The sequence below is a fragment of the Dendrobates tinctorius genome, unplaced genomic scaffold (genome assembly GCF_039654945.1).
Source record: "Dendrobates tinctorius isolate UK_male_01 unplaced genomic scaffold, ASM3965494v1 ptg000028l, whole genome shotgun sequence".
Classification (NCBI taxonomy): domain Eukaryota; kingdom Metazoa; phylum Chordata; class Amphibia; order Anura; family Dendrobatidae; genus Dendrobates; species Dendrobates tinctorius.
This window is the reverse complement of record NW_027361696.1, coordinates 17,312,893-17,338,625: the sequence shown is the minus strand read 5'-3', so window position 1 is coordinate 17,338,625 and position 25,733 is coordinate 17,312,893. Positions and strand designations below refer to the sequence as shown.

At 47.1% G+C, this 25,733-nt stretch overlaps 1 protein-coding gene and 1 long non-coding RNA gene across 6 annotated transcripts in view; one reads left to right on the top strand and one right to left on the bottom strand.

Annotated features, from left to right (window-relative positions):
• The window catches only part of PAX7 (paired box 7), a 175,538-nt gene that overhangs the window by 85,262 nt on the left and 64,543 nt on the right, over positions 1-25,733 (bottom strand). For all 5 annotated transcript variants that reach the window (XM_073570297.1, XM_073570295.1, XM_073570298.1 and 2 more), the window contains exons 5-7: positions 2,207-2,406; positions 954-1,119; positions 535-731 (exon numbers count right to left, since the gene is read on the bottom strand). In XM_073570297.1, coding sequence (XP_073426398.1) covers positions 535-731; positions 954-1,119; positions 2,207-2,406 — 563 coding nt within the window. The remainder of the gene's footprint in view (positions 1-534; positions 732-953; positions 1,120-2,206; positions 2,407-25,733) is intronic.
• Positions 1-25,733, top strand: part of LOC141085146 (uncharacterized) — a 169,947-nt gene that overhangs the window by 100,255 nt on the left and 43,959 nt on the right. The window contains exon 4 of the long non-coding RNA XR_012231221.1: positions 2,872-3,011. This is a non-coding gene — a long non-coding RNA (uncharacterized lncRNA). The remainder of the gene's footprint in view (positions 1-2,871; positions 3,012-25,733) is intronic.

The window sequence follows — 25,733 nt, the reverse complement described above, 5'->3', positions numbered from 1 at the left end:
ATTGGATATTCTATGCACATGTGGTGGTGATGTTTCCTACATCCTTCACCTGACTCCATATTCAAGTATCTCTTGGTATAAATTTCACAGAGCATTCTGCGCAACCACTAGCATCTCAGTTGCTACAAATCTACAACTCCCAACATGCCGACTTAAGGATCTCTGCTCTAGATGATGATTAATGCAAGTTCCATTTTTCCTCAATTCATTCAACACTGTGCTAGCTGCTAATAATCCACAGTGCAAAAGTATGTACACCCTTTGCAAAGATAATTGCACCATCTGTGCAACCACACCAAAAATAGGATATAAAAAGGGTAATATTCTACAGTCTTCAAATATTTATGGGACTACAGTGACAAAGCAAGACCCCAAATTATTGTACTGTTTAACCTTTTATATAATGTGTCATCAATTCAAAACCGCTGATTGAGATACAAGAGTCTGGAGTTATAGATGACGAGAGAGTGTACATTTACCACTGCTGCATTCCAGAACATAAGTCTAAGGATTAATGGATCTACCGCTGCTTACCTGTGGGGAGAGGCCGTTACCGACCGGATTCATATGGTTGGACGGGCCTCCCGGGTTGATAAAGCTGTCGGAGTAGGTGGAGAAGCTATGTCTTGCTCCATAAGCGGCTCCTGCGTCTGCAGTTGCAGCAGATAAACCTCCTTGATGCATTGATGAAGGTGGAAGAGGCTGAGGTCTGTGGAGCGTGCTTCCTCCATCTATGGATACAGAGACCGGAACGTTGGGTGATATTCTGAGTGTGGTGATTGGGATTACCCGTGACATCATGAGAATGACCCGTACATTAAGTACTTTCACCTATACAGATGTAATACGTGTGGCAATATATATGGGTATGAAGGAACCACAGCAAACGTTCACAAACAAAATGGGTTCACAATCTATTCAACAACGCAAAACAAAAGAATAACGGTCCTGACCTTGAGAGAGGCTGGCCGTTGGGTATGCTGTCTCAGAGAGCTGGTATGGGGGCAATGCTGGCATTCCTGTGGGAGGAAAGCCACCAGGCAGTAAGTGGTTGAAGGCAGCCAGCTGGTTGGCTCCTGCTTGTTTTCGCCACCTAGCTCTTCGGTTACTGAACCAGACCTGTAGTGGGTAGAGATAAAACTAATAGGATTAGCAAAAAAAAATAGCAATTACCTTAACTACCGATGCAGATATATAAATGGTGACATCCTAATTTACTGCAGATTCAAGCTTCAGTTCATCTAGACATGGAGATCAATAATGGAGTCCAGAGTGTGATTTTATTAAACTGGGGTCAATTTTATTAAAGTGCTCTGTTGTATCTGAAGACATTGTAGTAGGGTGGTCAGCCCGAATATGATGGGAACGCTCTTCAGCTGCCAGGATGTTAGCGTGAGGAATGGGACAGGAATGCGCCAAACAGCTGCTGCAGGAACACTGGCAGGTCCACCATACAAGCTGCCAGAGGCCAGGGGTAATCTGCTCATGTGGAAGAGAAATATGCAAGGCAGTCTTCCCAGGATCCCAGCTGAGAAGGTGATTTCACTACACAGACCCCTCCGTACAACCTCTGCATCATGATGGTCTCTGGTGAGCAGCCAATAGTGAACCCATGGAGTATGGTGGCACCATAGAATCACACCAGGGTATCAGAGAATGTGATTATCTCTCACAATTAGTGAGTTAGCTGATGAAACAAGTACAGCTCTTTTACATATCATATACATGCTGTATACTGTTTCTCTTCTGCAGGCAGCCCCTCTCCGAGCTTGTAACTCAATCCATATACTTCTGTCAGAATAAGCACTTCTAACAACATTTCACTGGCCCCCATGCTCAATCCCTGCCCACCCCCGTCCTCCAGAGACCCTATTATATTCACAAATCTGTTCACACCCTTCACCCTTTGGATCTCTGTGTACATATCTGACCTGAAGTTACTCAGTCATATACAGTTCTTGTTGGAGAGTTCCCACAAGTTCTGTGAGCACCTGCTCTGTATCTACGAACACTCATAGTAACAAGTGCCCAGCAGGTTCGACCTTATTCATACATTTACATTCGGATTCATACTCATTTACATAAAGAATTTTACAGCCAAATCCTTTTTTTTTTTTATCCTTAATTTAAAAAAAAAAAATCTAATCATAAAGTAGATGCCTTTTGAATCTGCCTGCAGTAACATACAAGGACCTGCAATGCATACCTGTACCCTGGCTTCAGTGAGCTTGGTCCTCTGTGCTAGCTCTTCCCTGGTGTATATATCTGGATAATGTGTCCTTTCGAAGGCTTTCTCCAGCTCTTCTAGTTGCTCAGCAGTGAAGGTTGTGCGGCTGCGGCGCTGTTTCCGCTTCAGAGGAAGGTCTGGTTCTGACTCCACATCTGACCCTTCATCCAGACGATTCCCTGATGGGAGAACAACACTGGTTTATTATCATCCCAGGTCTAATAACGTTCCCAAATCCACTCCCTATTTCTTAAGTCTGCAAAGTACAATTACTGTTCACCTTTCACCCTCTGCTTGTTGTCATTGAGTAAAACCTTGAGTTTTTCTATTCAGTTGTCCTGTACTGAAAGCTGCAGAAGTGACACTCCTGTGCATGTAAAGGCATCGGTGCTTCCTGCACGGGTTTCCTGCCTAGGTTTTCACTGTCTGAATATGAATGATAATGCTCTTATTCCCTGACAGTCATCAGGGGTATTTAAAATGGTGAAGGTCTAAAACACAAATTACTTTCCAAAAATGCATAATTATTTAAAGCTTGTATAGTTGAAGAAATGTGAAAATGTACCGTAAATGCACTAAATTGTCTGTGTATGATGTATACATTTTATTTATTGAAGGAAGTAACATTCTCATTCTTGTTGCAGGTTACATCTTCCAAAAATTGTCATCTTCTAATGCAAATTTTGGGATGACCGTTCTGCTTATAATAGAAGTGGACATAAGACACTAGAAATGGCAGATACATTGGGATTTGGATTAATTTACCAAAATCAGGAGGAATCAAGTGAGTTAGATGTTGTAACGACACCTCATGTTTGCAAAAATTTATTTGTATATTCCATAAAAAGCAAAAAAAAATTGAGTTCGCTCTGGATAGCAAACAAAACTGAGCGCCCTCTGGCTGTGAGCTGGAGTCAGTGTAACAGCGCACATCTCAAGGCATAAATGAGTTTTGAAGTAAAGATATTGGAGAACTTGCTTAAAGCCTTTCATCCTTATTACTTCATAATGATGCAATTAACAGCCCCCATCTCCAAACCATTAATGTCCCCAGCTCTGAGCTGCGGACATGTATCCAGATAATCTCTGGAAATGTGCCCACCTTGTCTATATATTTGCTGCTCAGTAATTTCACATAATCCTCTTAGCGGGAAAGGCAACAGAATAAGTGGGGATGTGACCTTATCGTTCTCAGGTTAGCTGACTTTTAATGAAAATGTATGAGTCCGGAGGAATGTGATGGGCAAATCCGCAGTCTACTCTGGTTTTACCAGTTTAGGAGTCAGAATAAAAGATACAGTCAGGCAGGAAATGCACAGATGTAACCCAGAAACTTTTTTTTTTTACTTTCTCTATATTATGTTTTAATGTTGCATTTTTTAATTTTTAAGTGTGATTTTAGTGGGTATTTTTTTCTTTTTAAATTAGAATCAAATTCTTTCCATCTCATGAATACGGAAGATAGAGCTGGTAGACGGGTTGCAGTCCACACTTAATCTCTTGGTGACCTCTGCTTCACTTTGTAAGAGAAGAAACACAAATATTAAGATTCCCAGCTGCTCTTTTCTTTGCAGTTATGACAGGTCCAATGGAGAAAGGGGGGAGAAAGGGGCCTGGGGTGGAGCTGTGCCGAAAAACATCCAAATCCTATGCACGGAGACCCCAAACTTGCAAACAGCTGGGCACATATTGTAGCAGCTCCCATACTAATAAATAGAAATGGTCTAAAGTCAGACAACAGCCCACGTAAAATCATAAAGGTTGTAAGCAATCCTTTCAAAAATGAATGCAGAATGTGAGGTACACAACAACATCCCTACACCCCTCCCCCCAAAAACTTTATTACAGTTTAATGCAGCTTAGAATCCATGGCGTGCAGCAATAGAAGGAAAATGAAGCCAGTAATAGTTTATATGCGTTTTAATCAAGTAATTCGGCCAAAGCAGAATGACACTCTGGGTCAGTGTGGTGCCCTTGAATACCAAACAGACTGGGGAGTAGAGTTTGGAAAATGAAAAAGTGATTTACAGCTCAGCTGGAGTCCACGAAGCTGCAGAGCTGTATTATGGGGGGGGGGGGGGGGGGGCGGCTCCGGAGGCTAGGCTTATTTCTTATTTCTAACCAAAGCTAAACCATCCAAGTGTGACACAAGGAACATCGAAGTCGTTGATTTCAGCCCAAACTATGCTTTTCTGGGCAGTGTAGAATCTGTATGGAGAAGCTCCCAAGCCCCAGCAAGGAGTGAAATCTGGTTTTATATTGATTTCAATGGGGATTTTCACTTGATACCGTTGAATTTGACATTCTGGAACAGAAAAGCTTGTGATCTGATCAACTAATGAGGTTTGTGAATATCCCCACATATTCGTAATGGAGTTGGCAGCTTTTATTTCTAAGTCCAATTAGACTGTCATCTCTTAGCTCAGAAATCAGATTATTCTTCGAGGCTACTTTCTGAATTACTTTAACTATTATACCTTAAAGCCCCAGGAATTACATTTAATAGAAGCACATATTTAAGGGCTAAATTCAGTCTGATCCACTGATTGAACCACTTCTCTGACAGGGTCAGGCCGTTAGTGTTGGTAGGTATGCGATATATATGTGTTAGGACGCTACTTTAGAGAGGGTATGGGGTATCCCTGGATCGCTGAGACTTCCTTTGCCCCTGTCTTTTCCCATATAGGAACCTGCTAATGAATACATGTACATTTTCCACCTGTTGTTCCCAGCTGCAAGGATCAGTATATGACTTAAAGTCTTAGGGTATGTTCCCACAGGCAGAAACCGGCAGCGCTTTGGACGCAGCACATGTCCGCTCCATCCAAAGCGCTGCCGGCTTTTGCATGTCAGTGGTTCCACATTTGTTCATTGAACCGTGTGGAATCACCGCGTCTTAGTCTTATACAATGGACTGTGATATTTATCTTGCAGAGACTGAGCGTCTCTGCAAGATAGACATTCTGCGGTCTGGAAAGACGCACCGCATGTCCGTTTATGCAGGGAAGCCGGTGGCGTCCCTGCACGCATAGTGGAGATGGGATTTCATGAAATCCCATCCTCTATGCTGTAACATCTGGCCGCTGCGGGTTGGACACTGCCGCTGTACGCAGCGTCCAACAGGCAGCGTTTACTGACCATGGGAACATACCCTTGAAGGATCCTGTGACAATTAACCACATTGTACGCTACAACTTAGATGTACAGTGGATTCTGAAGGTATTCAAGATTCTCCCCCTTGGCATTTTTTGTATTTTGTTACCTCACAATCTGGAATTTGACTGTTTTTTTGTTTTTTTTTAGGGTTTGCAGTAGTTCATGTACAGAAAATGCCTACAACTGTGGACATTTGGTTTTCTTTTTATTCTGAAGCAAACAACCAATAAGACAAAAAACTCTGAAAGCTTCAGTTTGCATAACTATTCACCCCCCCCTCCAAAGTCAGTACTTTGAAGGGCCTCTGTCAGGGACACCGCTTGCACTTGCTCACTGAGCCAGTGCGCGTGTCCTGAGTACAAAAACGGTGCTCAAAGATACCTGTGAAGTAGGGCAGCAGCGATGAAGATGCGTGCTTCAGACCAACAGGGCCTGAAGCACGTGACTGCTGGGGGCATGGCCTAAGCTCCACAGAGCTAGGAGCTGAAGGAAAACTCATAGAAAGGTAACTATGGAACAAATAACCAAGGGGCATAGGCAGAGACGTAAACCAGATTAAGCCGGGGTCAAAGCACGAGCTAGCACAACAATACCAAAGGGTTAGACAGAACGGATAGTCAGGACGTAGCAATAGATCAGAAAACCAGAATGGGCAATAGACGGTACAATAGGGACAAACTGTAACGATAGCCAAGCCAGGAGGTCAGAACCCGAGAAGACGATAGTACCAAAACGTGAGACAGAGAACTGAGTGAGGGGACAGACCAGGTCATACACGGGAATCAAACAAGCAATGCAGTATTCAAGCACAACAGGTGTCAGACACACAGCCAGAATAACAGTATAGCTGACAGGGAATCCTAGTCTGGAGTGAGTATAAATACCCCTCCCAGATCCAAAGAGAGGCCGGCAAAAGTTAACCCTGTGAGAACAGGACATTAACCATGTCCTAACCCTCTTAATGGGGGGGCCACTGGACCCCAGGTTTCTCAGGGTATCTGGCATGAAAAGCCCGCACCAGTCGATCAGCGTGCACCGAACTGGCCGAAACCCATGACCGATCCTCAACGGAATATCCCTTTCATTGAATAAGGTACTGAAGTCTCCGGGGCACCCACCGTGAATCAATGATGTGCCCTACCTCGTACTCCAGTTGACCCTCTACCAACACTGGTGGAGCCACAGATGAGGGATCTTATCTAACTGTCCCCACAGGTTTTAATAGGGACCTGTGGAAGACGTTAGATATTTTGAAGGAGGTGGGCAACTGTAATCTGTATGCCACCGGGTTGATCACCTCTACAATCTTGTATGGGCCAATAAATTTTGGGCCCAACTTCATAGAGGGTATTTTAAGTTTGATGTTACGGGTGGACAACCAGACTTTTTCCCCCACTGTTAACGCAGGACCCAACCCCCTCCTCCTGTCCGCAAAATGTTTGTACTTCTTCTGGGCTTTGGAGATGTTCCCCTGCACCTCCCTCCAGAGGGTTTTTAACTGTTGTACCATCCCCTCGGCACCAGGGCAATCCGAATCCATACGGGACATTCCCCAAACTGCGGAACAAACCCATAATTGACCTGAAAGGGAGACTTTCCGATAGACTGATTAATACGACAGTTGAATGCAAATTCTGCCATGGGCAATACCTCACACCAGTCTTCCTGTCTGGAGGAGGCCAGGCATCTCAGAATCTGCTCCAACGACTGGTTGGTGCGTTCAGTCTGTCCGTTGAATTCCGGGTGATAGGCAGAGGAGAATGATAACGTGACCCCCAACTTCATACAAAACGCTCTCCAAAACCTGGCCACAAATTGCACACCCCAAGGTTTCAGCAGATGGTAACGCAGGTAATGGCACAAAGTGGGCTTGCTTGGAAAATCTATCAACCACTACTCATACCACTGAGTTGCCCTTGGAAGATGGAAGATTAGTGATAAAGTCCATGGAAAGGCACCAATTCCCGACCCGCCGGACCTGAGAGCTTTTAGAGCGCGCGCACACCCCATAAGTATTTACAACCCTTTTTATATCAATACCCATACAGGGCCACCAAAAACCCCTAGCTACTGCCCCCGGGTAGCTGCAATGCCAGGGTGTGCACTTCACACAGAATCATGAAATTCTTGAAGGAGTGTGAGATTAAATTGTTTGGGTACAATTGGTTTTTCCTGGGAGCTTGTGCTTCCAGAATCTCTCTCTGTAACTCAGAGGAGATTTCAGCTGCAACCACTCCCGGTTGAAGAATGGAGGAAGGAGGTTCTGGAGGGGGGACACAGAATCAAAACTACGGGATAAGGCATCCGGCATTACATTTTTAGACCCTGGTCGGAACGTGATGGTAAAATGAAATCGAGAAAAAAAAAAGTGCCCACCGAGCCTGTCTGGGGGTCATTCTCTTAGCAGACTCGATATAGGCCAGGTTTTTATGATCAGTGATGACTAGTGTTGAGCATTCCGATACCGCAAGTATCGGGTATCGGCCGATATTAGCGGTATCGGAATTCCGATACTTAGTTCCGATACTTTTGTCATATCGGATTCCGGAATCGGAATCGGAAGTTCCCATCATGCTATGAGCCTGCTTGCTTTGATTAAGCCAATGGGAATCCTCCGAAGTGTGGGCACATCCTGTTAGGCATGTAGGCATGTTAACTATTGGCATGGCTGTGATTGGCTGCCGAAATGATGTCATGATGCACTATAAAAGCCACCGCAGCCGCCATTTCTGGTCACTCTGCTGTGAATTCAGTTAGGGACAGGCTGCTGTAGAAGACTGTGAGGGACAGTTAGAAATAGCGATTCCACCAAACTTCTAGTGCTTTACCCAGGCTACATAAACCACCACTGTAGCCTTCTTTGCCCTAGCAGCAGTGTTCACAGCTGTCTGCAAGGGCTGTGTGAGTGCAGCTCACGCTGTGGAGTGGGTCCTGCAGCCACGTCAGGCTGTAGGCCACCCAGCGTGATCACTGCTGCCTCATACATCTTTTATTTTTTGAGCTGCATTTTTTACATAATTTCAATCTAGTGTGCTTCCATCCGTATCCATATACGTTGGTTGCAAACACTAGTAGTAGACAGCGGAGCCTTTCTGCAGCCTTTCAGTGCTAGTGTCCACTTTGCTGCACTGTTCACGGCTGTCTGAGAGGTCTCTGACTGTGTGTGAGTGCAGCTCACGCTGAGTAGTGTGTCCTGCAGCTACGTCTGGCTGTAGGACGCTCAGCGTGCGTCAGTGCCTCACACATATTTTTATTTGAGTGCAGCTCATTTTTTCTTCTATTAGTGTGCATCCATCCGTCTCCATCTACGGTGGTTGCAAACACTATATAGGAGTACACAGCGGAGCCTTTCTGCAGCCTGTCAGTGCCAGTGCCCACTTAGCTGCACTGTTGACGGCTGTCTGAGAGGCCTCTGACTGTGTGTGAATGCAGCTCACGCTGAGTAGAGTGTCCTGCAGCTACGTCTGGTTGTAGGCCGCTCAACGTGCGTCACTGCCTCACACATATTTGTCTTTGAGTGCAGCTCATTTTTTCTTCTCCTATTAGTGTGCATCCATCCGTATCCATCAACATTGGTTGGTTGCAAACACTATATAGGAGTAGATAGAGTAGCCTTTTTTTCTGGCTTGTGCCCTGCCGGCGCAGCCAGATTAGTATTACCCAATTTTTTTGGAGCCTCATCTTTTGCATTGTAGGTTACCTGCCTGCATTGTAATAGCTCCAAAAAGTTGGTGATACTATCAGTTTCAATTCTTTGTTCACATACTTTGAGTTTGTTTCCAACAAAGAAACCACAAAAAAAGTTCACCAAACACTACATTTGGAACTTGTGTAGGCCACATCAGCTCCTATTAAAGTCTAGTCCACACACACACACTTCATAAAATTAGTGTTTCTTGTACCTGTAACCAGCTGTTCAGGAATAAGCACACTAAGGCCCCCCTTTGTACTTTTTTGCCTATCTTAAGCAGTCTTGCAAGATGAAGAAGGCAGGGAGTAAGGCGCGTGGGCGTGGAGTTTCAGCAGGGAGAGGACGTGGGGATTCTGCAGGGAGAGGACGTGGGGATTCTACAGGTAGAGGACGTGGGGATTCTGGGCCTGCTGCGGGCACCAGGGGATCAGCATCCCCCAGTTTTAGCAGGCAACAGTCCTTTATGCGCAGCTTTGTAGGACCTCAACGTACCCCACTGCTGCGGGAGGAACAAATTGAAGCCGTTGTCGGATGGATGGCAGCTAACGCATCGACTTCAATTACTTCCGCATCCTCTCAGGGTCAGAGCACCGAAGAGCAACCATCTGTCTCTTCACCACCTGCCAAAGTGCCCAGGCAGTCAGAGAGACATGGACAGGAGCCATCACAGTCTCTACTTCTGTTCTCGGAATCTGTTGGCTTGGAAAGAGGGGGCCAGCCAAGCAGCATTCCTGAATGTGAAGAAGAGGGAGTATGCAGTGATGCGCAACTTCTTTGTCCCTCTGAATCTGAAGAGGCGAGTGGGCCAGTGCCTATGGTCAGCACACCTCAGTACGCATCAGATGATGACGAGACTCAGTTGCCACTTTCTGGTGCGTACGGTGCTGGCGAGACAACCCCGGAGAAGCAGCTGTTTGAAGAGGGGAGGGAAGATGATGAGGTCCTTGACCCATCATGGCGTGAGCAACAGGAAGGTGGTGGGAGCAGCTCGGAGGAAGAGATTCCCCTACCGGCCAAAACAGGAGGCAGAGGGAGGGGGAAGACTTGGTTGCCTGTACCCTCCACTTCGGCACCCGTTAGGAGCATTCCTCCTTCCAAAGGCAAACCGGGCGCTCACAAGAGTTGCAGTGCGTGGTCCTTTTTTGACACAGTTGCAGATGACATTTGCTTTGTCAAATGCAAGCTGTGTCATCAGAGAGTCAAAAGAGGGAGAAATGTCAGCAACCTCAATACCACAAATATGTGGAAATATGTGCGCACCAAGCACGAGTTGGAGTTGCAGAGACACCCTGAAGACGTAGGCCAACGTACAGCACCACCTACCACCTCTTCAGTTCGTGTTGGGCCCTCTTCCTCCAGCTCACACACTGCTGGTTCGGCTTCCTCACAGGATCGCCAAGGAAGAACCTCTGCCACTGTTGTCCGGAGACCCTGTCAGATTACACCCATAGCAGCACGTTCCCATCCATCACAGCCATCGGTAGCACAGGCATGGGATAAAAGGCGCCCTTACTCGGCAAACCATCCCCGAGCACAGTCTCTGAATGCTGGCATTGCCAAACTTCTGGCAGTTGAAATGCTGTCATTCAGGCTGGTGGACACTGACACCTTCCGGGACTTAATGGCATTGGCAGTCCCCCAATACAACGTGCCCAGCCGCTTTTATTTCAGCAGGCGAGCCGTCCCTGCCCTGCAGAAACATGTTGAGGGCAAAATAAAACATGCGCTACTAAACGCCGTTAGTAGCAAGGTCCACCTGACCACCGATGCGTGGACCAGTAACCATGGACAGGGACGATACCTTTCCCTCACTGCCCACTGGGTCAATGTTGTGGAGCCGGGTACGGATCTGGAGAGTGGCGCTGTACGTGTTCTTCCGACGCCACGGATTGCAGGACTCCAGTCTGTACACATAGACTCCTCCTCCTACTCAAGTTCCTCAGAAACAGCAGAGCAGGAGCCTGTTACGACCGATATGAGCACAGCCGTGGCCAAACGTCAACAGGCTGTACTCAAATTAATTTCTTTGGGGAATCGAAGCCACACAGCGCAGGAGCTCTGGAATGCTATCAAGCTGGAGAGCGATGTGTGGTTTGGGCCAGCGAATCTCCAGCCGGGCTTGGTAGTGTGTGACAATGGCCGAAATCTGGTGGCAGCTCTTGGCCTAGGCAACCTCACACACATCCCATGTCTGGCACATGTTCTTAACTTGGTCGTGCAGAGCTTTCTGAGGGACTATCCGGATCTTGCTGCACTGTTGCACAAGGTCCGCATAGAGTGCGCTCACTTGCGACGTTCCAGCACGGCAAGATCGCGCCTCGCTGCTCTGCAGCGACGATTTGGCCTTCCGGAACATCGCATCATATGTGACCTACCCACCCGGTGGAATTCAACGTTACATATGTTGGAGCGGTTGTGTGAGCAGCAGGCAGCAGTCATGGAGTACCAGCTGCATCAGGCGCAAACAAGTCGCACTGTGCGCCGTTCACACTTCAGCACCATTGAGTGGGCCTCTATGAATGACATCTGCCTCGTTTTGCGTGCCTTCGATGAATCCACGCGGATGGCGAGTGCAGATGATGCACTAGTCAGCATGACTGTCCCCCTTATCTGCCTGCTTCAACAAACACTGCAAGCACTAAGGGATGAGGTTTCAGAAGAGGTGGAGGATGAGGAGTCCCAAATGCCATCTGCTTCTGGACAGTCTGCGCTACGTGTTTCCTCACAAAGGCCTAGGCAGGGGACACTTTGTGAGGAGGATGAGGAGGAGTCGATGGAGGAGGAAGACCTCTCTCCAGAGGAGGGAGGTACACAAACCTCTACTCAGTATGTACAGCGAGGGTGGGGTGATGCAGAGCAGGCCGAGGTCACGCCTCAAACAGGGGACAGCGGTTCTTTGGCAGTTGGGAGTCTGCAGCACATGGTTGATTTCATGCTGCAGTGCCTGAGAAACGACCGCCGCATCGCCCACATTCTCGTCTCGGCTGATTATTGGGTGTACACCCTCCTAGATCCTCGCTACCGGGACAGCGTACAAAGGCTCATACCAACGTTGAACCGGGAGCGTAAAATGCGGGAGTACGAAGAGTCACTGGTGCAGTCCATAATGTTTTCCATTCCACCCGACAGCATTGTTGCTAGTGCTTTACAAAGCAGCTCTGTGCGTCGAGGCAGTGGAGGAAACTCTGCACAAAGAGGGAGCAGAGGCAGCGCCGCAGCACAAGGCAAGACCACTATGGCCCAAATGTGGCAAAGTTTTGTGTGTCCACCACAATTGTCTACACCATCAGCGACGCCTCGAGTCAGCAGGAGGCAACGCTTCCGTCAGATGGTGTCAGACTACATGTCTTGCCCTGTCGCTGTACTCCCAGATGGCTCTTCCCCCTTCAAGTTTTGGGTCTCTAAGCTGGATACATGGCCAGAGCTTAGCCAGTATGCATTGGAGGTGCTGGCTTGCCCTGCTGCCAGTGTATTATCGGAACGTGTCTTTAGTGCCGCAGGTAGTGTACTAACAGACCGTCGCACGCGACTATCTTCCGATAATGTTGACCGGCTGACTTTTCTGAAAATGAACAAGGCCTGGATCTCCAAAGACTTTGCCATTCCTCTTACAGACTAAATTAGTGGTTGGCAACTGTATCCAGGTCTGCTGGTGTGTTCATTTTTCTACCACCTGAACTATAATCCCTGTGCTTCAACACAGCCAGTTGTCGCTCAGATGTGTCGTCTGCACAGAGAAACACACTAGCTCCTGTGTTAGTGGGGTTCAGTAATGCCAGCTGATCCCCTGCTGTGTGGACGGCAAAGTCACCAGCTCCATCAACATTCAAACCACTACTGATTTTTAACCGTGCCCAACTTAGGTCTCTGGCTCCACTGTCTCTACTATTTCCCCTGACCTCCAACCCCGCCATCTACATCTCTGAAGTGGCGTCAGCACAATCTACACTTGTTCCTGTGTTCCTGTGGCTCAGTCCCATCAGTTTATCCCCTGATGTGTGTCCGGCAAGGTCTCCTGCTCTGTCCACATTCCCATAACCAGTAGTGGGAATGAGGACAGAGCTGGCGAACTTGCCGGACAAACATCAGGGGATCAACTGACGGGACTGAGCACCAGTAACACAGGAACAAGTGTAGATTGTGCTGACGCCACTTCAGAAATGTAGCTGGCGGGGTTGGAGGCCAGGGTAAATAGTAGAGACAGTGGAGCCAGAGGCCTAAGTGGAGCATGGTTAGAATCAGTAGTAGTCCACAACCTCCATAAAAACCGCTGCCCATTGGCCTCTGCATGCGGCATGCGTAATCCTGGGCTCCAACAGCGTCAGTTGGTGTTCAGAAGTGTCGTCTCCACAGAGCCAAACACATTCGTTAGAGTGTTAGTGGGTTTCAGCACTGCCAGCTGTTCCCCTGCTGTGGAGATGGCAAGTCTCCTGCTGCCTTCACCTGCCAAAATCCAGTAGGCCCCAGCCTGCTCCTCGCCTAATCCTGGGCTCCAACAGCGTCAGTTGGTGTTCAGAAGTGTCGTCTCCACAGAGCCAAACACATTCGTTAGAGTGTTAGTGGGGTTCAGCACTGCCAGCTGTTCCCCTGCTGTGGAGATGGCAAGTCTCCTGCTGCCTTCACCTGCCAAAATCCAGTAGGCCCCAGCCTGCTCCTCGCCTAATCCTGGGCTCCAACAGCGTCAGTTGGTGTTCAGAAGTGTCGTCTCCACAGAGCCAAACACATTCGTTAGAGTGTTAGTGGGGTTCAGCACTGCCAGCTGTTCCCCTGCTGTGGAGATGGCAAGTCTCCTGCTGCCTTCACCTGCCAAAATCCAGTAGGCCCCAGCCTGCTCCTCGCCTAATCCTGGGCTCCAACAGCGTCAGTTGGTGTTCAGAAGTGTCGTCTCCACAGAGCCAAACACATTCGTTAGAGTGTTAGTGGGGTTCAGCATGGCCAGCTGTTCCCCTGCTGTGGAGATGGCAAGTCTCCTGCTGCCTTCACCTGCCAAAATCCAGTAGGCCCCAGCCTGTTCCTCGCCTAATCCTGGGCTCCAACAGCGTCAGTTGGTGTTCAGAAGTGTCGTCTCCACAGAGCCAAACACATTCGTTAGAGTGTTAGTGGGGTTCAGCACTGCCAGCTGTTCCCCTGCTGTGGAGATGGCAAGTCTCCTGCTGCCTTCACCTGCCAAAATCCAGTAGGCCCCAGCCTGCTCCACGCCTAATCCTGGGCTCCAACAGCGTCAGTTGGTGTTCAGAAGTGTCGTCTCCACAGAGCCAAACACATTCGTTCAAGTGTTAGTGGGGTTCATCATTGCCAGCTGATCCCCTGCTGTGGAGATGGCAGTCTCTCCTGCTGTCTCCGCATTCCAAAGACAGTAGGCCTCTGCCTACACCCTCCTATTTCCTGGGCTTCAACTCAGCCAGTTGTAGCTCGGAAGTGCCGTCCACACGGAAAGAGATACTTGCTCCCGTGTCTCAGTGGGGTTCAGTAATGTCAGCTGATCCCCTGCTGTGTGGATGGCAGTCTCTCCTGCTGTCACCTCATTCAAAATACAGTAGGCCTCTGCCTACACCCTCCTATTTCCTGGGCTTCAACACAGCCAGTTGTAGTTCGGAAGTGCCGTCCACACGGAAAGAGATACTTGCTCCCGTGTCTCTGTGGGGTTCAGTAACGTCAGCTGATCCCCTGCTGTGTGGATGGCAGTCTCTCCTGCTGTCACCTCATTCAAAATACAGTAGGCCTCTGCCTACACCCTCCTATTTCCTGGGCTTCAACACAGCCAGTTGTAGTTCGGAAGTGCCGTCCACACGGAAAGAGATACTTGCTCCCGTGTCTCAGTGGGGTTCAGTAACGTCAGCTGATCCCCTGCTGTGTGGATGGCAGTCTCTCCTGCTGTCACCTCATTCAAAATACAGTAGGCCTCTGCCTACACCCTCCTATTTCCTGGGCTTCAACACAGCCAGTTGTAGTTCGGAAGTGCCGTCCACACGGAAAGAGATACTTGCTCCCGTGTCTCTGTGGGGTTCAGTAACGTCAGCTGATCCCCTGCTGTGTGGATGGCAGTCTCTCCTGCTGTCACCTCATTCAAAATACAGTAGGCCACTGCCTACACCCTCCTATTTCCTGGGCTTCAACACAGCCAGTTGTAGTTCGGAAGTGCCGTCCACACGGAAAGAGACACTTGCTCCCGTGTCTCAGTGGGGTTCAGTAACGTCAGCTGATCCCCTGCTGTGTAGATGGCAAAGTCTCCTGCTGCCTACACAGTCGTACCACTACTGATTTTTAACCGTGCTCCAATTAGGCCTGTGGCTCCACTGTCTCTCGTATTTCCCCTGTCCTCCAACCCTGCCAGTTACAGCTCCGAAGTGGCGTCTGCACAATCCACACTTGTTCCTGTGTTACAGGTGTTCAGTCCGGTCAGTTAATCCCCTGATGTGTGTCCGGCAATGTCGCCTGCTCTGTCCACATTCCCATTATGGGAATGTGGACAGAGCAGGCGACATTGCCGGACACACATCAGGGGATTAACTGACCGGACTGAACACCTGTAACACAGGAACAAGTGTGGATTGTGCAGACGCCACTTCGGAGCTGTAACTGGCGGGGTTGGAGGACAGGGGAAATAAGAAAATCAGTGAAGCCACAGGCCTAAGTGGAGCTTGGTTCAAATTAGTAGTCTACAACCGATCTTAAAATTTCTTCAATGCAGCCTCAGCCTGCTCCGTGCTTGTCCCTGGGCTTCAACACAGCCAGTTGTTGCTCGGAAGTGCCGTCTTCACAGAGTAAAACACTAGCTCCTGTGTTTGTGGGGTTCAGTAACATCAGCTGTTCCCCTGCTGTTTTGATGACAATCTGTCCTGCTGCCTCCCAATTGACAGCACATCAGGCCTCAGCCTGCTAAGTGCTTGTCCTGGGCTCCAACATCGCCAGTTGCTGCTCATAACTGACTTTGGCACGGGTACTCCCTCCTGCCCAGCTTGGTTCCAGCCCTGCCTGCTGTTTCCGGGAAGTGTCAATGTCAGTTTGCCACCCCAAGTTGCCATGTCGTGTTGCGGTTGGGTTAGCCGAGGCTAGGGTGCCAGCAGTTTAGGTGCTTCCTATGTGGACTGCGGGTTCTGGTAAGAAAGGCTTGTTCCATAGTGCCAGTAGGACAAGCACCCCCTGTAGGACTGTGTGATTCGGTAACTGCGGCCAGCTTGCGGCATGGCAACTTTGCTTTTCAGGGGTAACTTCTGATACCCCTCCGGGTTCCAGCACCGTCAGCTGGTTCTCGTCAGAGCCTTTGGCCTAGGTGCCTCCATCTCGGTATCCGAGTTCCGGCAACGTCTGCTGGTCCTTGGTAGTGCTTTGTAGCACAGGTACCTCCTGCTTAGTAACCGGGTTCCAGCACCGTCAGCTGGTCCTCTGTTGTGCCATTGGCTCTTATTCCTTCTGCTGCCCCTCCGGGTGCCAGCACTGTCAGCTGGTCCTCGCTATTTCCATTTGCTCTTGCAGCTTATGCTACCCCTCCGGGTTCCAGCACCGTCAGCTGGTTCTCGTCAGAGCCTTTGGCCTAGGTGCCTCCATCTCGGTATCCGAGTTCCGGCAACGTCTGCTGGTCCTTGGTAGTGCTTTGTAGCACAGGTACCTCCTGCTTAGTAACCGGGTTCCAGCACCGTCAGCTGGTCCTCGGTAGTGCCATTGGCTCTTGTTCCTTCTGCTGCCCCTCCGGGTGCCAGTACCGTCAGCTGGTTCAAGAGGACAAAGAACAGGGAGACAACCACCAAGATGCAGAACAACAAGAGAGAGAAGACAAGCATAAAAAAAACAAAGCAGAAGAACATTAAGCATAAGACTAATACTCTGAGCAAATGATATTATCTTATTTATAAGCAGAAGAAGACTAAGCAGTGTATGGGGGTGAGTCCGTTCCTCCTCGTGGTGCCCCTGGAAAAGGCCTGCTGCTGCAGGCCAAACTGAACGCGGACAAATCCTGTTGTAAATCTTTTGTGACAGGCAGAACGGAAGGTGTAAACTTCTAACTTTTCTAGATAACAACTACAGGAATGCCTGACACAAACAAGAATATGATGAAGAAGAATAGGAAGAAGATGAAGAAGTTGAATATGTAGAATAATAATTGTTGAATAAGAAGAATATGAAGAATGTAAGAAAAGGAAGAAGAAGAAGAATGTAAAAAAAGGAAGTAGAAGAATTTAAAAAAGGAAGAAGAAGAAGAATGTAAAAAAAGGAAGTAGAAGAATGTAAAAAAAGGAAGAAGAAGAAGAAGAAGAAGAATGTAAAAAAAGGAAGAAGAAGAAGAAGGTAAAAAAAGGAAGAAGAATAAGAAAGAAGAAGAAAGAAGAAGAAGACATACATGTCTGGCAAAATATAAATGAGGCTAACATAGTCAATATCTTTGTAACTCCTAACATCTTTAAAAAAAAAGTTTAATTCCTGCTATTCCATTTGATTGGGCTAAACCTCTATGGCTTTAATGTCTCCTCCACCTCCCACAATACATTCTACATTATTCTTAGTTGTTTTTCTTCATGTAGAATTCACCTACAAGGAAAGAAAGGGTTTTTTTTAATTCCGATATTTTGGCCCCATTGACTTGCATTGGTTCCCGGTATCGGAATCGGCGATACCGATACTTTTTTTTAAGATCGGCCGATCCATTCCGATCCGATATTTTCAAGTATCGGCTGGTATCGCTCAACTCTAGTGATGACCGTAATGGGATGAGCGGCCCCCTCCAAAAAATGCCTCCATTCTTCGAAGGCCAATTTAACCGCTAACAATTCCCTGTTACTGACATCATAGTTTCTCTCGGCCGAAGAGAACTTCTTAGGGGAAAAAGGCACAGGGTTTGAGGTTAGTCAGGGTAGAGGGGCCCTGTGACAATACTGCCCCTAACCACACCTCCGAAGCGTCGACCTCGACGATAAAAGGTCTTGACGGATCGGGTTGTACCAACACAGGGGCTGTGGTAAAACACTTCTTTAATGTAAGGAAGGAATTTTTTGCAGCCACGGACCAATTTTTTACATCTGCTCCTTTAAGAGTGAGGTCTGTCAAGGGTTTCACCACCTGCGAGAACCCTTTAATGAACTTCCTATAATAATTAGCGAAGTCCAGAAATCGCTGCAACCCCTTCAGGTCATGAGGCTGCACTCAATCGGTAATGGCTTGAACCTTCCCTGGATCCATGCGTAATCCCTTCCTGGATACAATTACACCCAGAAAAGACAGTTCTTGCATAAAAAATGAGCACTTCTCCAGCTTAGCATACAAATGGTTCTCCCAGAGTCTCATAAGAACCGTACGTAAATGGTGTAAGTGTGACTGACTGTCCTCAGAGTATATCAGAATGTCATCCAAGTAGATGACTACATAACGCCCAATCAAGTCAGAAAAAACAACATTAATGAAGTTCTGAAAAACAGCAGGAGCGTTAGTGAGGCCGAAGGGCATAACCAGGTTTTCAAACAGCCCCTCGGTTGTCATTAATGCTGTTTTCCATTCATCCCCTTCCCGGATCCTTATAAGGTTATAAGCCCCTCGTAGATCGAGCTAAGAAAACCATTTGGCCCCCGTGAGTTGGTTGCATAGATCAGGAATCAACGGGAGATGGTACGTGTTCTTAACAGTAATTTTGTTCAGTTCCTGAAAGTTGAGGCACTGTCGCAATCCACCATCTTTTTTTCTTTACAAAGAAAAACCCCGCTGCCACGGGTGAGACCGAGGGCCGAATATGCCCCTTGCGAAGGCTCTCTTTGATGTACTCTTTCATAGCTTGGCGCTCAGGCCCGGACAAATTAAACAAACGAGCCTTGGTTAATTTGGTTCCAGGTACTAAATCGATAGCACAATCACATGGTCTATGTGGTGGGAGCGCCTTAGCCTCGCTTTCGGAAAACACGTTTTCAAAGTCTCTCAGGTACTCCGGAATACCCTCCAGACCGACAGACGACAGATACAGATCTTATCGGATTGACAAAAGGAACTGGATTACAACACAGACCATTATCATTACATCCCCCTTCACCCAATCAGTGAGAGGATTGTGGCGTTGCAACCAGGGCATCCCCAATACCAGTCCTGCAGGCAGATTATTCATAATGAAACTTAACTTTTCCACATGAGTGGAACCCATTTTCATAGAAAAAACTTCAGACCTAAAGCAAATTCCATCCTGGGTAAGAAGGGATGAATCCACAGCCACGATTTTAACAGGGTCTTTCAACCTGACTGTTCCTATCTTGTTACAAGTCACATCTTGGGCATCAATCAGATTAATGGAGGAACCACAGTCAACAAAGGCGGTGGTCATAACAGGACCGCCAGCAAGTTCCAATTCAACCTGGAGCACCATCTTTGTACGTGAGAAAAAATGTACCTGGGAGTCTGGACAACCTCCTCGATTGTTGCCCAGACTCGGTCGTTTCTCTGATGGTTTCTCTGAAGAAGGGCAGGAGGGGCAATTCCTTTTCCAATGTCCAGTGGCTCCACAGTAAAAGCATAGTAGATTGTCTCTACGGTGCCTTCTCTCTTTCTCCTTAACCGAGACTGACCCAACCTCCATGGGCTCAGATACAGGTGTAGTGTCACACAATTTGGAGTACAAGGGAGACTTTTGTTGCATCATTCCTCTAGCACGGAGTCTCCGGTCCATACGGACCGCCTGCATCATGGCATCCTCCAGGGTATCAGGAGGAGGATGTAATGCCAGAGCGTCCTGCAGACGGTCAGACAGGCCCCTGCGGAACAACCCCCTCAGGGCAGCGTCATTCCAGGATACTTCGGCGGTCCAACATCTAAACTCTGAGCAGAACCATTCAGCAGAGTGCCTCCCCTGTGTCACTCATCACCATATCCTCTGCCAGACGCACTCTATCAGGCTCATCATAAATGTACCCCAGAGCCTCAAAGAACAAATTCACAGACATACGTTCAGGAGCAGAGGAAGACAGAGAGAAATCCCATGCCTGTGGAGCCCCCCCCCTCTGGAACTCATCCCCGGAGGAGTGGGGCCTTAGAGAAAAAAAAAGCTTGCATCCTTCTCTGAACAACCTGTACTCCCTTTTATCCCCTGAAAAAGGGTCTGGCAATTTGACCGGAGATTGGGGGGATGCCAATGACACATCTCTATCCCCAGCACAAGGTGCCCCTGCAGCGACAGCCCCCTGCACAGTATCCACCAACTGTTGCTGGGTATTGGCCATCGTGCGCTGTTCCACATTTAAGTTTGTGGAACATTTGGGTCAGGTGCTTGACCTGATCAGCCAAAGCTTGCATGGAATCCATGAAGATAACTTTTTTTTTTTGTATAAGAGAGAAAAAAAAATGAAATGGTCAGCTATAATGTCAGGAACACCGCACTGCACTTGCTCACTGAGCCAGTGCGCGTGTCCTGAGTACAAAAACGGTGCTCAAAGATACCTGTGGAGCGGGGCAGCGGCGGTGAAGATGCGTGCTTCAGACTAACAGGGCCTGAAGCACGTGACTGCTGGGGGCGTGGCCTAAGCTCTACACAGCTAGGAGCTCCTAGAAAAGTAACTGCGGGACAAGTTACCAAGGAGCATAGGCAGAGACGTAAACCAGATTAAGCCGGGGTCAAAGCACGAGATAGCACAACAATACCAAAGGGTTAGACCGAACGGATAGTCAGGACGTAGCAATAGATAAGAAAACCAGAACGGGCAATAGACGGTACAATAGGGACAAACTGTAATGGAGTAACGATAGCCAAGCCAGGAGGTCAGAACCCGAGAAGACGATAGTACCAAAACGTGAGACAGAGAACAGAGTGAGGGGACAGACCGGATCATACACGGGAATCAAACAAGCAATGCAGTATACAAGCACACCATGGGTCAGACACACAGCCAGAATAACAGTATAGCTGGCAAGGAATCCTAGTCTGGAGTGAGTATAAATACCCCTCCCAGATCCAAAGAGAGGCAAAAGTTAACCCTGTGAGAACAGGACATTATCCATGTCCTAACCATGACAGCCTCCTTTTGCGGCAATTACAGCTGCAAGTCACTTTGGATAAGTCTCTATGAGCTTTTTCCACATTTTGCCACTGGGATTTTTGCCCATTCCTCAAGGCAAAACTGCCCCAGCTCATTCAAGTTAGATATTTTCCTCTGGTGAACAGCAATGTTCAAATCTGAACACAGATTCAATGGATTAAGTTCTGGGCTGTGACTTGGCCACTCCAAAACATTTACACGTTTCCCCTTAAACTACTTGAGTGTTACTTTAGCAGTATGCTTTGGGTCATTGTCTTGTTGGAAGTTGAACCTCCATCCCAGTCTCAAATCACTGACAGACTGAAACAGGTGTTCCTGAATAATATCCCTGTATTTCGCACCATCCATCTTCACCTCTACGTGGACTATTTTCCCTGTCCCTGCTGCCCAAAAAAATTCCCACAGCATGACGCTGCCATCACCATGTTTCCCTGTGGGCGTGGTGTTCTTTGGGGTGATGAGCTGTGTTGGTTTGGCGACAGACATAGCGTTTACCTTTGGCCAGAAAGTTCAAGTTTGGTCTCATCTGACCACAGCACTTTCCTCCATGCATTTGTGGAGTCTCCCACCTGTCTTTTGACAAACTCAAAATGAGCCTTACAATTTTTGTGTAATTAAAGGTTTCTTTCTGGCTTATTGTGGTTGTATGAACAGATAATCATGTCTCTGCTAGGGAACTCTGCAGCTCCTTCAGGGTAACCTGTGATCTCTGTGCTGCCCCTCTGATTAATGCCCTCCTTGCCTGGACTGGGAGCTTTGGTGGACGCCTTCTCTTGGCAGGTTCATTGTGGGACTATGTTCTTTCCATTTTATGATAATGGATTTGAAGGTGCTCCGGGGGTATATATATGCTGACAGACATGTGACACTTAGATTGCACTCAGTGGAATGTCCTGTCACTAAGGCTACTTTCACACATCAGTTTTTTGCCGTCAGGCAGGATCCGGCTATTTTTAGAAAAACCGGATCCGGCGAAATCAGGCGCCGGATCAGTTTTTCTCTCATTGAATTGTATTAGCGCCGGATCGCGCTGCATGGCCTTCCGTTTCTTCCGTTTTTTGCCGGATCCGGCAAAAATTTTGATTCCGGCATCTGGAAAAAATGTCTCTAGTAATGTTTTTTTGTCTGCGGCGAAAAACCGGACAGCGCCGGATCCGAGGCTTCCGGCTTTTTGCCACAATGAAAGTCTATGGGCGCCGGATCCGGAAAAAGATGGATCCGGATACGTTTTTTTAAGTCTGCGCATGCGAATTGCTTGCAACAGAAATTTTCAGGGGCTTCATAGCAGAAGAGGTGAACACATATACACATTACAATTTAAGTTATTCCATAAATTTAATTTCTGCCTATATTTTTTTCACTTCACCAATTTTACACTATTTAGTGCTGATGCATCACGCTCAAAGCGGATTGCACAAATATTTACACACAAAATGGGTACAAAGCCAAGGGGGTGAATACTTTCACAAGCCACTGTAGTTGGAAAAGTGAACTTAGATATTCCACATATGGAAAGGCAATAAAGACCTGATAGGGATGATGAGAGCTGATAGTCATTATAGACCTCTGCATTGGACTTCAGTAAACAAAGTGCATGACCTAAGAACTGCACTGTGCAAAAAAAAAAAAATGGTCAGACAGGAGGAACTTGTTATAATTTGTAAAAATGTCTTCCTAGCTGAGCCAGAATAATTGCTGCAAGGCTGATACTTTTACACATGGAGTACATGATTCAAGCCTAATATGTGGGTGTTAACAGTCTGTCCACGAGGCAATTTTCTTCTAATGTCTATGGACAGCTCAAGACTTTCTTTTGTGCCTTAGACCTCATTCACACATCAGTATTTTTGCATCAGTGTTTGTGTGCCAAAGCCAGGAGTGAAACTTACAGAGAGAAACTATAAAGATTGACACCTGTTATGTGTTTCAGAGACACTCCTGGTTTTGGTATAGAAACACTGATGCAAAAATACTGACGTATGAATGAGGCCTTAGATAAGGAATGAATGGTAAGGGAGAGTGAAGACGCTGAATAACGGCAACTTTGGGGGGAGCCGTGCATATTTGGGCTTTTTCTGAAGCATGTCCAACGCTGTGAGATGTCTTTTATTGTCTCACCTTGCGTGAAACTCTGGACAGTTTTTTTTTGTGGTCAATCTTTCAGAGGAGGCTAAGGCTGCACCTTAGGGGGCCCTTACTACTGAATGTCTCAGTGACAGCCCTGAACAGTTCAATGTCATATCAATAAACCCAGACGTGTGAACACTGCCTTGCTGCTGCTAAGGATGGTGCGCCCTGCATATTAATACCTACAGCCGTGGGGGGTGGAATTGAATCAGGAGGGGGCTTCTGGGATGAGGCAATAGACAAATGATCACTTTACCAGCCTCAGCAGTTGTTGTGTTTTTACCCTTTCAGTGCTGTGAGGAATGGACACTATAAAGAGTCATCACCAACTAAAGAGCGTGCAGTGTGGATGCAAAAAGCTGGGCGGGAAGGTGGAGGGGACCAAGTGCAGGACCAGGGCTGAGGCTATATAATGTTGTACCATGAGTGGTCTTATAATTTTCCTATATAATATAATTAGACTTTATAACCTGAAATTATAATGACGTGTTTGATTTATCAGAGCAAATATACTGATACTTCAGAGTAATTACACAGGCAAAGAAATAAAGAAACAGACGTACTTTCTCAAAGGGGATGTAAAGGCTTATATTGATGACTTATTCATTGTTACCAGGTTGGCGTGGGGTCCGACACCTGTCACTTCCACCAATCAGAAGTTCTAAGCTTCGATTGTGAATGGAGCTAAACCGCTCATCTCCATACACTGTGCAGTGGCTGCCTTCATGTACCCGCTGTCCAGATCCTACTGAAGTGATTAGGTGCAGAACGGCCACTACACAGTGTATGGAATTGTGTTGTTTTCTCTTTTTATTACGATATTGACATCTAGGCACTTCCATCAGAGCTGAAAACTGCTGATCAATTGGGGTGTCAGGTGTCTGATATCCATTATCTGATATTGATGACCTATCCTAAGCACAAGTCATCATTTTGATAAGTCTTGAGAACCCCTTCAGACCCAACATAAGAATAGACTACACAGGCAGAAGCTAGTTTTATCAAAGTGGTGCATGCTGTGTGATATATTTTTTGTATTGTCCTAGTCACGTTACTTTTTGTTTCCTTACACTTCCTTTACAACAATATTTTGCACCAAAATAATGGTAGATGAGGTTAGTAAATCTGGTGTGTTTTACGACTCCTCTTAGCCTCGCCCCATCTTCTTTTTTTTTTTTACTTCAAAAAATTTTTATTGCATATTTTCGAAAAAGAAAACATATAAGTAACTACACCCCCAACGTAGGGGTTTAAACAAGGGAAACATAAGCATAAATGCGCATACTCCTAGATTGACATAATGTAAAAAACCGAAAACATGTCGACACTTGCATAAAAAAAAAAATCATATGAAAAGATATATATCTTCAATGCAAAGGGGCAGACCTCTGACTAATTAACCACGGTTCCCATATTCGATCAACCTTTTTCTTGGTAACTGACGAGTGTGCCAGAGTTTGTTCATATTGACAATGTATATTAATTTTGTCCACCACTTCTCTCATGGTGGCAAGAGACATCCCCTTCCATTTAGCAGCAAAAGTGAGCCTAGCCGCAATCAGAATATGTGACACTATACCCCTGATATTTAGAGGAAAATCCGTTGTCCCTATATGCAACAGTCCCATTGATGGTGTCAAGTTAACCTGAATCGCAGTCACCTCCCTTAACATATTTATAGTATTCCAAAAACCGATCGCCACAGGACAGGACCACCACGTGTGGCTCAACGATCCCAAACCACTGCAACCTCTACAGCAAGCCGAAGTCTGGTTTGGGCCTCGCCCCATCTTCTACACACTTCCAAACTTCCTGCAGGAAGTTGACCATGTACGGCCCGCAATGTACAGGATGGCCACAGGTCTCCTATGCCAAGAGGAACAGTCTCAATGGCATATCGTAGGCTGTTGAGACTCACTGCCAGTCAGTACATCGTGAACCGTACCATGTTTCACGGACATTTGAATGAGGCTTGAAGCAAATGGTAAATCTGGCGCACAGTAAATTTGGGTAAATCTCCTCCAAAATTTAAAAAAAATCTAATTTGTTGTGTAACTTTCTGCTGAGGCTTCGTTACCATGTATCAGACCATTCAGTGTTTCTCATCCTGCTCCGTTTCTGTTTTATAGCAAAATGATGCCACATCTAATCCCAAGAAATTCTGTGGGATTGTTCCTGATGCCGGATTGAGGGCAGGACGGTGGCTTAGTGGTTAGCACTGCAGCCTTTGCAGCACTGGAGCCCTGGGTTCAAATCCCACCAAGAACAACATCTGCAAGGAGTTTAGTTGGGTTTACTCCCACATTCCAAAGACATAGGGAATTTAGATTGTGAGCCCCATCGGGGACAGCAATGATAATGTGTGCAACAAACTGTAAAGTGCTGCAGATTTTATTTATAAAAACAAATATTACTATTATAGATGTTATGTCCTTGTGTGAACCCAGACTTACCATCCCATTCAGCTTTCGTTCTCTTATCCGTTTAGTAGAGTACGACTCTATCATTCTATATATCTATATTCTATACA